This window comes from Antedon mediterranea, chromosome 5 (assembly GCF_964355755.1).
Source record: "Antedon mediterranea chromosome 5, ecAntMedi1.1, whole genome shotgun sequence".
NCBI classification, from domain to species: Eukaryota; Metazoa; Echinodermata; class Crinoidea; order Comatulida; family Antedonidae; genus Antedon; species Antedon mediterranea.
The window spans coordinates 30,596,481-30,608,902 of NC_092674.1; the positions used below are offsets into that span (position 1 = coordinate 30,596,481).

Sequence of the window (12,422 nt, forward strand, 5' to 3'; positions counted from 1 at the left end):
ATGAAGTCGGTTGCATCATAACGAAAACTATAATAATGCATTAATTCCTTAATAGTTCTATACTGTATAGAAGGTTGCATTTATACCCCAACCAGCTTACCTGCGAAGGGTTTATCAAGGAATATATTGTCTTAGTTACATTTTGACAGACCAAATTAGTAACTGACCTGACTGACAGTTTTAGTGCTCATTTCACGAGCACTTTCTTCAGAGTGACGACTATATATTGTTAGGCTATAAAGGTTTACAAACAATCAAACATAGATGATACAGGCGTGGCAGACAGTACGCAGCACGTTATAAACGTATTTTTAACAGATTAATCCAGATAAAGCCATGTAGTTCCAAACGTATGTTATTCTGTATTTTGCACACAGAAAAATAATATTTTAGTAGGAAAATGATCTGTAGTGATAATTTAAAGATTTCCTGTAGATGACAGTTAAAGTATTTCAATATCATCTTTTTAGCTGCCTTCTTGCTGTAGCGCCTAAGACAGGAAATACTGACTGAGAATAAACACGAATGTTATTACGAATGAAAAAAAAATAATTCTAGGCCTAAAAAACAAAAATACAAAAACAACTGGGGGAATAGTTTTTAAACGTTTAAATTCTAGATAGTGGCCGCTATAAATGTCCTATGGAATAGGCCTAATTAATTTCATGAACTATTCATGACTTCTGCTTGAGAACGATAGGGAAATCATGTTATGAATTTTTATTATTGATTTATAATAAACTGGTAAACATTTTTAGTTATTATTATGAAGGAAATAAATCGAATTTATTTCATAATAATTTTCATTATGAACAATCACACGTTTCACACAATTATATCAGTATAACCGTAGACATTATTAATTAATAAACGGTGTCTACTATCAAAAAATGAAAACATTTTTTTTTCAAGCTAAATTTTGCAATGCTCCAAACGGCGGCAATATTTATAGATATTATATAGGCCAAGTAGGCATGTAGTTATATTCTAATTAGACCAGCGCATCAAGCAGAGCGCATAAGACATTACAAAAATATAGCAGCCCTTTTGTTAGCAATAAATTACTCTTAATTCTAACTAAATTATGTACATTGGTGACCTGCCTTGTGTCTGCAATCAAGTTTCACTTTTCTGATTTGATAATCATCATGTCATTGTTCTACCTGCGACGGTCCTGCGTACCTTTTTGTTTGTTTCGATTCCAATAAGTATTTTTAGAGAAAGAAATAAATTAAATTAAAAATTCTGGAATACTAGGTTTAACAATTCTCTGTAGATCGAGTTTGAAATTATCAGGTGCATATTAGTATTTCCTAGTAGAAAAAGTTAAAGAAACATGACGTCATTTCCTTGTATAACACGTGAGGAAATTCAATTGTCGTCTGCGAGATTATGGAGTACGACCTCAGAATAAGTCCCAGACGACTCCTTGACGTACAGCCTATAACAATTAAAATATGGATTTGGTATCTTTTTAATGACTCATTTTAACTAGTTTGTCTAGTAAACTTTGGTAGCAGGTCGTGACCTTTTTTTAACGTATATCGGATCATATAGATAACACAGTACAGTATATTGATCGTCGAATTATGAGGCCCTGCTGTAGATCTGCAATTCTGTGGACCACGCCTATCTCAGCGTGAATTTGTGGATGTTCCATGGACAACATTTTGAGAATGTTGAAAGCGTCTTGAGAAAAACCAGCCTTTAGACACTATTCCAATAGATATTAGGCCTACCTATGTCAAAGCCTAAATGATCATTTCTAAAATTGTATTTTTACGTCAAGAACGACAGGATTCGTTATAAGGTTTTCGGGCATTGACACATGGTAGCAATGATGGTTTGTTAGGACTAATCCATCGGGTTGTTGAACTTACTTTCTCGCTTACATTAGTCCAGATGACCTTAACACAATCAGCTTTGGGATTAGCTAACCGGGTTAATAATCCCAACTTATCCTCGGACCTCCCAAGTGCCTGACTTTTCCAAGTTTTCTTCCGATTTTTTTATTATGGAATATTTAAATTTCAGCGGTTTACAAATGGACAATCTCACAATTTGGAAGCTTTAATTTTCGTTTCAGAAATGTTAGTTTATTGAGAAAATTAGTAGCGAGGAAGGAACACGGAGATTGTTCAACAACACACACTCTTACACTGTATTCCTATTCTATTTGGAAAATCATTCTACAAGAAACAATCCATTTATTAGCTTATTTGGAAAAAATGACGAAGATAGTAAATATATCATACCCCGGGGTAACGTGTTAATTGAAGTGGACTGGGAATTTGAAAAAAACAATACAGGACTATGTAAATACTTCACTCCGAATTCAGTACGGTGGCTCGAGCTTAAGTTATACTTCTTTAAAACGGCTTGGGTGCCTGTTTTATTGGGTTGGATTTATACAAGCACATCCAAAGCTGTTACACTTAGCCTTTGGATGTGCTTGTATAAATTTAACCCAATAAAACAAGCACCCAAGCCGTTTTAAAATGTGATTAGCCACCGTAGTGAATTCGGAGTGGAGTATTTACATAGTCCTGTATTGTTTTTTCAGATACCATTTGATAAATATGTAATAAAGTTGTATTTTGTATCATTTTGCTATGCTACATTGGCAAAAATATTCCCCGACTGTTGGTTTATGATACATTAATGTTACCTTAACGATATTAAGTTGTTGTTTCAACATTAATGTTTTGAAGAAGTACATAATTGAAGGAAACCCCGTTTATTTTGTATTGAAGTGTGTGGTTTTGTTTGATTAAATAGGAATAATTGTAATTTCCCCACTTTACCTGTCTCGTGCAACAGTCGTATGTTTATGTATAATCCCATTAGACCACTCGAGGTATAATACTGTACCTCTATGATTAGGCATAGTACCAATTAAGGGGAAATGTGTTAAGAACTATTAACTTCGATTCTTACATTACTAAATTAATATCGAGAATGTTGTAACATAGGTATTATAACTAACGCTAAGGATTTATATCAATATATTATAATACAGTAAGGATGCCTATATCAATAAAGCATTCCAGTAACTCAGAACTTTGATTTGAAAAGTACACAAATAAAATAAACAGTTTCTAACTATTATAATTTTATTTTTAAAAGGTTGCCTTATGATGACGTGGATAGTAATATGTGATTTAACAAGTCTGGAAAAAGAAAATTTTTAAAGGCTAAAAAACTACATGGGCGTGATGTAGTTGACAGTAAAAATAGATGTCTTATAATAAGTAGTAGAACTATCTAATTTGATCTTATTAGTAAAGATGATAGATATACAGTAGTAAGTACGTCAATTAAAGTGTAAGCCAACCGCAAATTGAATGAGACAAGGCGGATCACGTACACAGCAGAAGCACGTCAAACACGAGTATTTCACGTAACGTTTCTGCATACATTTCTACTATTCTAGACATCCTTCTACAAGTAAATAACAATAGCATTCTAGAATTCGTAACTTTTACAAATGGAGTATGATCGCACGTTTTCTATTGTGGTACCAACCAACCGTCATACACTCGCGCCGCGCTCTATTTGAGGATGCGCACGTACTAATAGTCACCACCCCCGCCGTGTTTTAGAGATTAACGTACGCACGTTTCGCATTTACCGGCCGTCGTGTACTCGACCGATTTAGAGAGTGCGCACGTTTCATATAGTTACCGGCCGTCGTGTACTCGCTAGCGTTTGAGGGTGCGCGTGTTTCATATAGTCCTGTACTTATTTCCGGACGGACGGCCATACTCTCGCGCCGTTTAAGGGGGTGCGCACGTTTTATACAATTACCGGCCGTCGTGTCTCGAGCACTCCAATAATCGACCTGCCGTCGTACTCGTTTTATATTTTCCGACCGTCACACTTTGCCGTTTCGAATGCTGGTTACCACCCTTCTATTTTGCAAATTGCATATATTACAGTTAAGTTCAACAACCCCAATCCCCCCCCCCCCCCCACCAACCCCAATTCTACACCTTCTTGTATTATAGTGTTTTTCGTCCCTTTTTCATTGATCTAGTCGATCATTTAATAATAATAATAATAATAACAGGATTGTTATAGCGCACATACCACTCAAGAGTGCTCAAGGCGCACTTAGTTATTTAGTTATGATTTGATCTCCTTTTTTTAATTAAAATGCAAATATTTTTTTTATTTATATCTACATTAATCAATGCCATGTTTTTAATATATTGATAATTGAACATACTGTATTAATACTTTAACGTTTTTAAGTGCCAATACTGTATGTACAGGTTATACAATGGTTCTCACTGTATGGGGTTAGTACTTTGGCTTTCAAGTAACAGTAAGAGAATTATTTGAATTCTGTTAGATGATCTCATGTTATAATCTCGAATTATTTGAATTCTGTTAGATGATCTCATGTTATAATCTCGAATTATTTGAATTCTGTTAGATGATCTCATGTTATAATCTCGAATTATTTGAATTCTGTTAGATGATCTGATGTAATTTGTCATGATGTCTCCATATCTTCTTCTTGATTTCTTTTGTAGTTTTCTACACTGGTCTAAAAAATTGAAAAAATGTAAAACTTCATTATGGCAAAAATAAACAAATTTCGCCATTTTCCTAATTATTAAAATCTCACTTTTGAAAAAACAATCTGTAAGAAGATAGGAAAATGCACACAGATATATTAGTAACAAACTATAACACCATACCTCATATGTGGATAAAACGTGTTCACACAGATATATTAGTAAAACAAACTATAACACCATACCTCATATGTGGATAAAACGTGTTCACACAGATATATTAGTAACAAACTATAACACCATACCTCATATGTGGATAAAACGTGTTCACACAGATATATTAGTAAAACAAACTATAACACCATACCTCATATGTGGATAAAACGTGTTCACACAGAGATGATAAATCTTGTAGACCTTTTCGAAGAACATCAGAAGTACTTGCTCCTAAAAAACCATAAAGTAGAAAAAAGAGTATGTGTAATTATTTATTTTATATAAGTTAAGCATTGCTCCCATTGGTCCCATACTTCACTGAATGTACTCTGTTCTTTTTATATGTTAAGTCTTTTCCTTTCTTTGTATGTACATTTTTGGTGAGAATTTGAATAAATAAGAATAAATTTAAATAAAAATAAACCTTTTAAAATATTATTAAACATTTGTTGGCGATGTTTTGGCAGCAACAGTAACTATGTGTAGGAGTTACGTTTTCTGAGAATCTTTAATTTGGTTTGACAACAGAATTGTTAAACTCAGACATTATAATTAATGATTTTTTATAGTATATAAACATAACTCCAAAGTAAGCATGTACTTTGTAGCTAGCCATGTATAAACTGTGGTGGCAGCAAACAACTTTAAAAAAAAAATGAATTTAAATTAATTAGTCTGGTCCGTGAGTTTGATTCATTTTTTTGTCACATAAAGTAGTTTGATAGTGTGGACAGAGCTTTACCCTTCGTTTGTATCCTCAGATTAATCTTATTTTCTGTTGGATGAGGAATGCAATATCCACAAAAATCAACATCTGGGCTAAAATGAAAAAAAAAATTATTCATTATTTTGTTAATGTCAATAATAATTTTGCTATATTTGAAATTGAATAATATGTTTTCATGGAAATACCACATAAATTATTATGTTGTCTAATTTTTAAGTGCATACTTTTTCATGATCATGTATCGAAGAGAGTTTCCAAGTGTGTGGTCCTCACCACGCATGACATAAGTTGCACACGTCTCATCCTCAATGTCTTTAGCTTGAACCTTTTTAAAAAAAGAATGAATTTTAAATATAAATAAAGCAATTTATAACAACATTTTGATTGATTTATATAAAAACATAGTTTATTTACAAAAAAATATTTAAAGCCAGACCCATTTACCACTGACAGTACTATTGGCCTAAATTTACTAAAATTATGTGATGATGTACTACTTCGTATATCTAACTACTGTAATATAATTTAATGGTTTTCGACAAGGGACGAAACGGCCCTACAACTGCGCCAACTAGCTAAATGTATCACTTGCTGCAGCAGCAGTAATAACAACAACCCACACCGCCGCAGGACAACTTGGCCTAGCTTGGCCCAATGTTTTATTTGTGAAATACTGTCCTTCTAAATTAGTAAATGACTGCTAGAAAACTACATATACTCTTACAACTTCTAGTCGTCTTGTTTTTCCATCTAAACCTTCATTTTGACTGTTTGCCATTTCTAAAAATTAATCGGACAAAAAAAAAAAACACGTGTGGTGGACGACGGACGTGCGTATTTAATTTATGAATATTCATTATGACCTTTTGACGAGAGATGACGACATGGGTCATCATCATGTGACAATACAAAATTTCAACACGGAATTTACGTAGGCCTCCTAGCAGTAGTTGTGAGTTTTCGAGACAATATTTGTAATGTTTTTGTGATGATATAAGTTTCAAGAACCATTTCAGGTAGGTTGGTACATTTTGTTATTTTCTACACTATTTAATTGAATTATTAAAACAAGAAAACTGAGTTTGCTTGGTAGCATAAACCCTACACTTCCTGGCTATATATGGCCTACTAGTACTAGTACGTAACTAGGCCTAGCCTAGTAGCTAGGCGGCCTACCTAGCCTAGCTAGCTAATCCTGTACGTAGTGTGGGCCAAGGCCTAGTAGTTTTAGAGGAGGCCTACCTAGGGGCCTACTGCTCTCTCGAGTTAGTAAGCAGTCTGTAGCATAGCCTAGACCTACTACTAGGTAGGCCTATCCTAGGAAAATTAAACTGCAATTAAATTTTAATAATAATAATTAATCAACACAGCTGCGAAGCATGCATGCAGAGTAGAATAGGGCTTATTATTAAGCCTAAAATGTTATTAAGGAATGTTAAATAAGTTAATAATAAATATAGGTATCTTGTTTCAAATTAATTAATTAAATTTCAGTATATCACCGGGCGGTTTAGAATTAATAATAATATTCTGTGCCTGATGTGTTAATGATAAAAATATATGATATTTTACAATGTAATTTATATTGTTAACAATTTCATTAACCTACTCATTAACTAACAAATGAATTTACAGAATGTCAATCTTGTATGCAACGGTCACACGAGGGACTACCATACTTGCACGGTACGCATCATGCCAGGGGAATTTCTCGGAGGTAGTGGAGCAGATTTTATTAAAAGTTTCACCCGAGAATGCCAAACTGACATACTCGCATGGCAGCTACTTATTCCACTATGTAACAGAAGACAGGATTACATATTTATGCATCACAGATGATGTGAGTATTTTAATGGAGATAGATTATCAATAAAATTGTTGAAATAAAGTACGTACAGTAGACGATTTACAAGCCCCTTCTCCCTAAATTTTGAAAATTACAATGCAAAAAATTTAACATTACATTAAAATCTCTGGTTTATAGAAAATAAACATAGATATGCAAAAATTAACCAAATAAAGCACAAGTATGAATGCACTGTGAACAATATGACGCACTCTCATCTTTATATATATCTTTTATATTTATTTATTTATTTATATTCAACTTATACAAAAAACATATTAATGAAGGATAGGACCAGACAGGTGGTAAACACCTAAAACGGTCCAGCCCAATTGCACAACAAAAACGTATATAAAATTATAATAAATCCATAGGCAAATTACTGAAAAAAATGACAATGCTGTGGGTATCAGTGGCTGGATATCAATGGAGATACAAAAAAAAAGCGAAAAGCTAAATCAAAATGATAAGTAAAACAGCCAGAAAAGTTAGCAGAGCTTTCGGACAACACTAGCCCTTCATCAGTGCAAAGTAAAATAAAATTATAATAAATATATATAATGGCCAATATAGCATATTAAAGAAATAAGTATTTTATAAGACATTGTGTACTAAAATGTTGAGATTATTAATATACTTTCACTTTCATTATTATCTACACAATTGGCTATATAACAATTTTCTTAATATTAAGTAAGGATTTCTACATTCTGTAAACATGAAACTAGAAAGTAGAACTAGAATGTCCAGGCCTTTGCAACAACATTCTTTTCCGATTGTTATAATTAAAGATAAATTGTCCCCTAAACATTTTTTTTGTTTAAACATCTTTAAATAAACATTGCACTTTTATTATTTTTTAGGATTTTCAGCGGTCTAAAGCATTTATGTATTTGAGTGAAATATCCAGAAAGTTTTCCAACAACTATGGATCTAGAGCACAAACAGCTCTGCCTTTTGCAATGAATAGTGAATTCTCACAGATTTTAGCAACAGAAATGGTAAATATTAATCATTCACTAGCAGGGCAATTTGCTAATTTTGTCAAAGATTGGTCTCCCAGAAGGCCCAGTTATGATCAGTGGCTGTGTGAGTACTAGTACACCGGAGTAACCCCCTTACTAGAAGGGCAATTTGTTATTGGTGTATAGACTACTCCTCTCCAACCTTTAAAGACCGTTATTGGTGTATAGACTACTCCTCTCCAACCTTTAAAGACCGTTATTGGTGTATAGACTACTCCTCTCCAACCTTTAAAGACCGTTATTGGTGTATAGACTACTCCTCTCCAACCTTTAAAGACCATTATTGGTGTATAGACGACTACTCTCCAACCTTTAAAGACCGTTATTGGTGTATAGACTACTCCTCTCCAACCTTTAAAGACCGTTATTGGTGTATAGACTACTCCTCTCCAACCTTTAAAGACCGTTATTGGTGTATAGACAACTACTCTCCAACCTTTAAAGACCGTTATTGGTGTATAGACTACTCCTCTCCAACCTTTAAAGACCGTTATTGGTGTATAGACTACTCCTCTCCAACCTTTAAAGACCGTTATTGGTGTATAGACGACTACTCTCCAACCTGTGGAGAGATATCCTCAATGCCTACAATAATTATTATATTTATTTTATCAATGTAATACAAGCATAATGTAATGTAATACAACTGTTTTGATTCAATCTAATATTATTTTCAGATGAAATTTGCAGACAACAAAGGCGGTGACAAGCTAACTCAAGTACAGAATGATTTAGATGAATTAAACAGGATTATGGTGAAAAATATTGGTAAATATCTTGTTTGACCTTAGAACAATGACCTGGGATCGTCCCAGTTGATACAGTCAACTCTCCCGATACCGAACACCTTTGAACTGGCCTAGTAATATTTCTGGTTTTCAACAAATTCTGGTATTGAATTTGGGACCTTTTGGGCCTCAAGAAAAGTCTGGTTTTTGGAGAGTTTCCGGTTTTCACAGAGTCCAGAGAGTTGACTACCCTATATATTATTAAGTCTGTATTCCTTTACCTGTAATAACTCAATAATAAAAAAACTACTGTTGTTTCAGATACGATAACAAACAGGGGAGAGCGCTTAGAATTACTTGTTGATAAGACAGAAGACCTTGAAGCTAGTGTAAGCAGAATACATTTATTGTATTACAGTAACTAACAACTTTTAAAAAAGAACAACCCATGCAGTTTTCAAAAGAATTGATTTTAAGAGATCCACTGTATTAAATAAAATGCATTCAGTCATATTTAAGAGGTCCACTGTATTAAATAAAATATCATATTTCTTTAAAGTAGTCGCTAGGCAATGCTTAGTTTGTACTGATGTTTAAATCTCTGTCTACACTATCAAATTGTATGACCAAAAAATGTGATGTGTCCATATATGGACATAATGATGTCATATCACCACCATATTTGGGCACATCACACTTTTTGTCAAACTAGTTTGATAGTGTAGACAGAGCTTTATACAGAAAGACTACTGTACTTTCTACTGCACTTCTTATTTGAGATTATAACTTTACTTATTGTCAATTGTTTAAATAGTTAAAATGTGTTGTTTATTTGTAGTCACTGACATTTAAGAAGACAAGTAAAAACCTCTCCCGATCAATGTGTTTAAAGAATGCCAAGTTTACCATCATTCTTGTTGTTATTATAATTGTAAGTATAAACTAATTTCTTCTTGGTATAATTATCTGCTGTTTTGGATTTCTGAGATGAGAGCATGTATACATGTTTGTATGATTGAGAACTTGTGATATTCTACACTGTACCATGTTAAGAATAGAAAGAAGTACTTGAACCTGATTTGAGCATCACTTTTCAAAAGGCTGAGTTTACATCTTGATTGACATGTTTTGTTTTCACAATTTTTGGAATTTCATGGTGTTAACTATGGTTCTGTGAGCATATACAAGAATATACCTTTTGATATTGATACATCTACCCTCACAGTAATTACTAATATTCTATTCAATTCTAACTGACCTTTTTGATTATGTGTTAGAGTGTTATTCTCATAAACAAATTATGACCAAGCTGTTTTACAGATTACATTTTTTTTTTAATGCTGGTACGTAAGTTGATTACAGTAATGAGTAACACACTCTGCATTCAAACAGTAATATGATTCCCTGATCTGTCATTCATTTTTGAATAAAACAATTAAAGTATTACCAAATTATGGTGCTTTTTTAATATTAAAATAGTAAATAAATGTTAACTAATTCTATTATAAATGTTGTTTTATTAATTATATTTTTCTATTTATTTATTTAATTATTGTACAGTAACCTCATTGTAATTTTTTTCTCTATTTTGTTAATGGTGGTCTCTGCCTAAAAAATTATATTCTTAAACTTATTTTGACCACCATCCACATTACCTAATGATTTATAAAGAAATATATGTATTATTTGAGGAAAATCAATGAACATCAACAATACAATAAATGTTGTTTATTTTTCAGCTTGTTATTTACTTCATCATCTCAGCAGCCTGTGGTGGCTTAGCTTGGAACAAATGTGTAAAGTAACAACTTAAAATTACAGACATTCTAGACACCAGACTGATTGACCCCATGTTGCCTACAAATCATCAACTTATTTTTAGACGGGGATCTTGAGGTAGCTACACCGGCTGTCTTCCATACATTTACACTGCCTGCAGTTCTTTCCTGAGGTTACACAAAAAACATTGAAATTATATATCCTCACGACTGCATGGATGATTCCTAATTTAAATGTGGACTTTTACATAAGGGTGGAGTTATATATACAAGGGTGGAGTTATATAAGGGTGGACTGTTATATACACCATTCTGTGGTTAATATACACCATGTATGGTACATTTAGCTTAAATGACAGATTATTCTAATTTTTGTTAAATCTGTCGTTTTTTTTTGTTCTGACCAATTAAAGTGTAAAAATAATTGTATGTGTATATCATTATCAATTTAATTCCAGCATGATGACAAATTATATTTGTTTAAAAAAATGAAATATATTTTTAGTTAAAACCAAAAAGTAGCTAAATATTAAACTACTAAGCTGTATTTTGCTGTACAAAGTAATTGTTATTGTTTGTTCATGGACTGTCCATGGTTTGTTCTGTTTTTTTTATCTGTTCAGTGCAGCATAATATATGTAAATTGTAAAATTTCTTATTTAATATTTAAATTATGTTTTTTAAATTTTAGTTAATCTTACTTAATGTAATATATTTCATGCAATGTTCTTTGTCGTACAAATAAACATGATAGTTAGATATAGCAAATACTGAGAGTATATGCCCTGTGGCGACAACATACATTAGGAAACTCTTGAAAGATGACAAAAGATACTCCCAGGAGGCCTACACCTGAAGAGACACTCACAAAAGGCCCCTATACACCAGGAGACACTCACAAAAGACCTATATACACCAGGAGACACTCACAAAAGGCCCCTCTATACACCAGGAGACACTCACAGAAGGCCCCTCTATACACCAGGAGACACTCACAAAGCCTATATACACCAGGAGATACTCACAAAAGGCCTCTATACACAAGAGGCCCATAAACCATAGAGATATTATATCTCTATGCATAAACCAAGACACTCCCAAGCTATCCACATACATCAAGACACTCCTAAAAGGCTCACCATAAGGCCAAGATTAAGCAGAGGCTAATAAAATGGACAATTGTCTCAAGATTTGTTTTGATAAATAAATTTAGCAAAAAATTATATGAATATGATATTAGTAAAATATACAATTGGCAAAAATATTAATTGATGTCTTTATCTTTAAATGGTTGCCTTAATAAACTGATATATTAGCACTTTGCAAAAAAACTTGTTTTATGTGTTTTAATTTGTGTACATATATGATTCTCTGTATTACCGTATCTCCACAATGGCAAGTTATGTAATATAGTGCCACGTATGCATCACATGTGTGATATGGTTCGGTTATATGGCTTCTGATACAGCTGTCACAATGTGTCGCTGTATTATAGAATTTTAAATTGATACTGTATATTGAAATTCCAAACAAAAGGTGGATAGACTGAGACATACTATGTGGTCTGTCTGGTAAAAAT

General features: G+C 32.8%; 2 protein-coding genes across 2 annotated transcripts; one reads left to right on the forward strand and one right to left on the reverse strand.

The window, feature by feature from the left end:
* Window positions 1-3,992: 3,992 nt before the first annotated feature.
* LOC140050421 (DNA-directed RNA polymerases I and III subunit RPAC2-like) lies at window positions 3,993-6,299 on the reverse strand. Its single transcript, XM_072095592.1, has 5 exons — window positions 6,191-6,299; window positions 5,691-5,791; window positions 5,482-5,558; window positions 4,891-4,970; window positions 3,993-4,552 (listed from the first exon to the last, which is right to left on the reverse strand). Exons 1-5 carry the CDS (start codon window positions 6,242-6,244, stop codon window positions 4,499-4,501), a joined length of 366 nt encoding a protein of 121 aa, XP_071951693.1. The 5' UTR covers window positions 6,245-6,299; the 3' UTR covers window positions 3,993-4,498.
* Window positions 6,300-6,324: 25 nt separating this feature from the next.
* Window positions 6,325-12,272, forward strand: LOC140050420 (vesicle-associated membrane protein 7-like). Its single transcript, XM_072095591.1, has 7 exons — window positions 6,325-6,482; window positions 7,102-7,306; window positions 8,176-8,313; window positions 9,015-9,105; window positions 9,387-9,454; window positions 9,904-9,996; window positions 10,805-12,272. Exons 2-7 carry the CDS (start codon window positions 7,103-7,105, stop codon window positions 10,868-10,870), a joined length of 660 nt encoding a protein of 219 aa, XP_071951692.1. The 5' UTR covers window positions 6,325-6,482; window position 7,102; the 3' UTR covers window positions 10,871-12,272.
* The last annotated feature ends 150 nt before the right edge of the window (window positions 12,273-12,422 follow it).

Coding starts and splice junctions, on each gene's coding strand:
- LOC140050421 (XM_072095592.1), bottom strand. CDS start 6,244: ATGGCAAACAGTCAAAATGAAGGTTTAGATGGAAAAACAAGACGACTA. Junction 5,559..5,690: donor CGATACATGATCATGAAAAA/GTATGCACTTAA, acceptor TTTTCATTTTAG/CCCAGATGTTGATTTTTGTG. Junction 4,553..4,890: donor ACGTTTTATCCACATATGAG/GTATGGTGTTAT, acceptor TCAATTTTTTAG/ACCAGTGTAGAAAACTACAA.
- LOC140050420 (XM_072095591.1), top strand. CDS start 7,103: ATGTCAATCTTGTATGCAACGGTCACACGAGGGACTACCATACTTGCA. Junction 7,307..8,175: donor ATTTATGCATCACAGATGAT/GTGAGTATTTTA, acceptor ATTATTTTTTAG/GATTTTCAGCGGTCTAAAGC. Junction 9,997..10,804: donor TTCTTGTTGTTATTATAATT/GTAAGTATAAAC, acceptor TTTATTTTTCAG/CTTGTTATTTACTTCATCAT.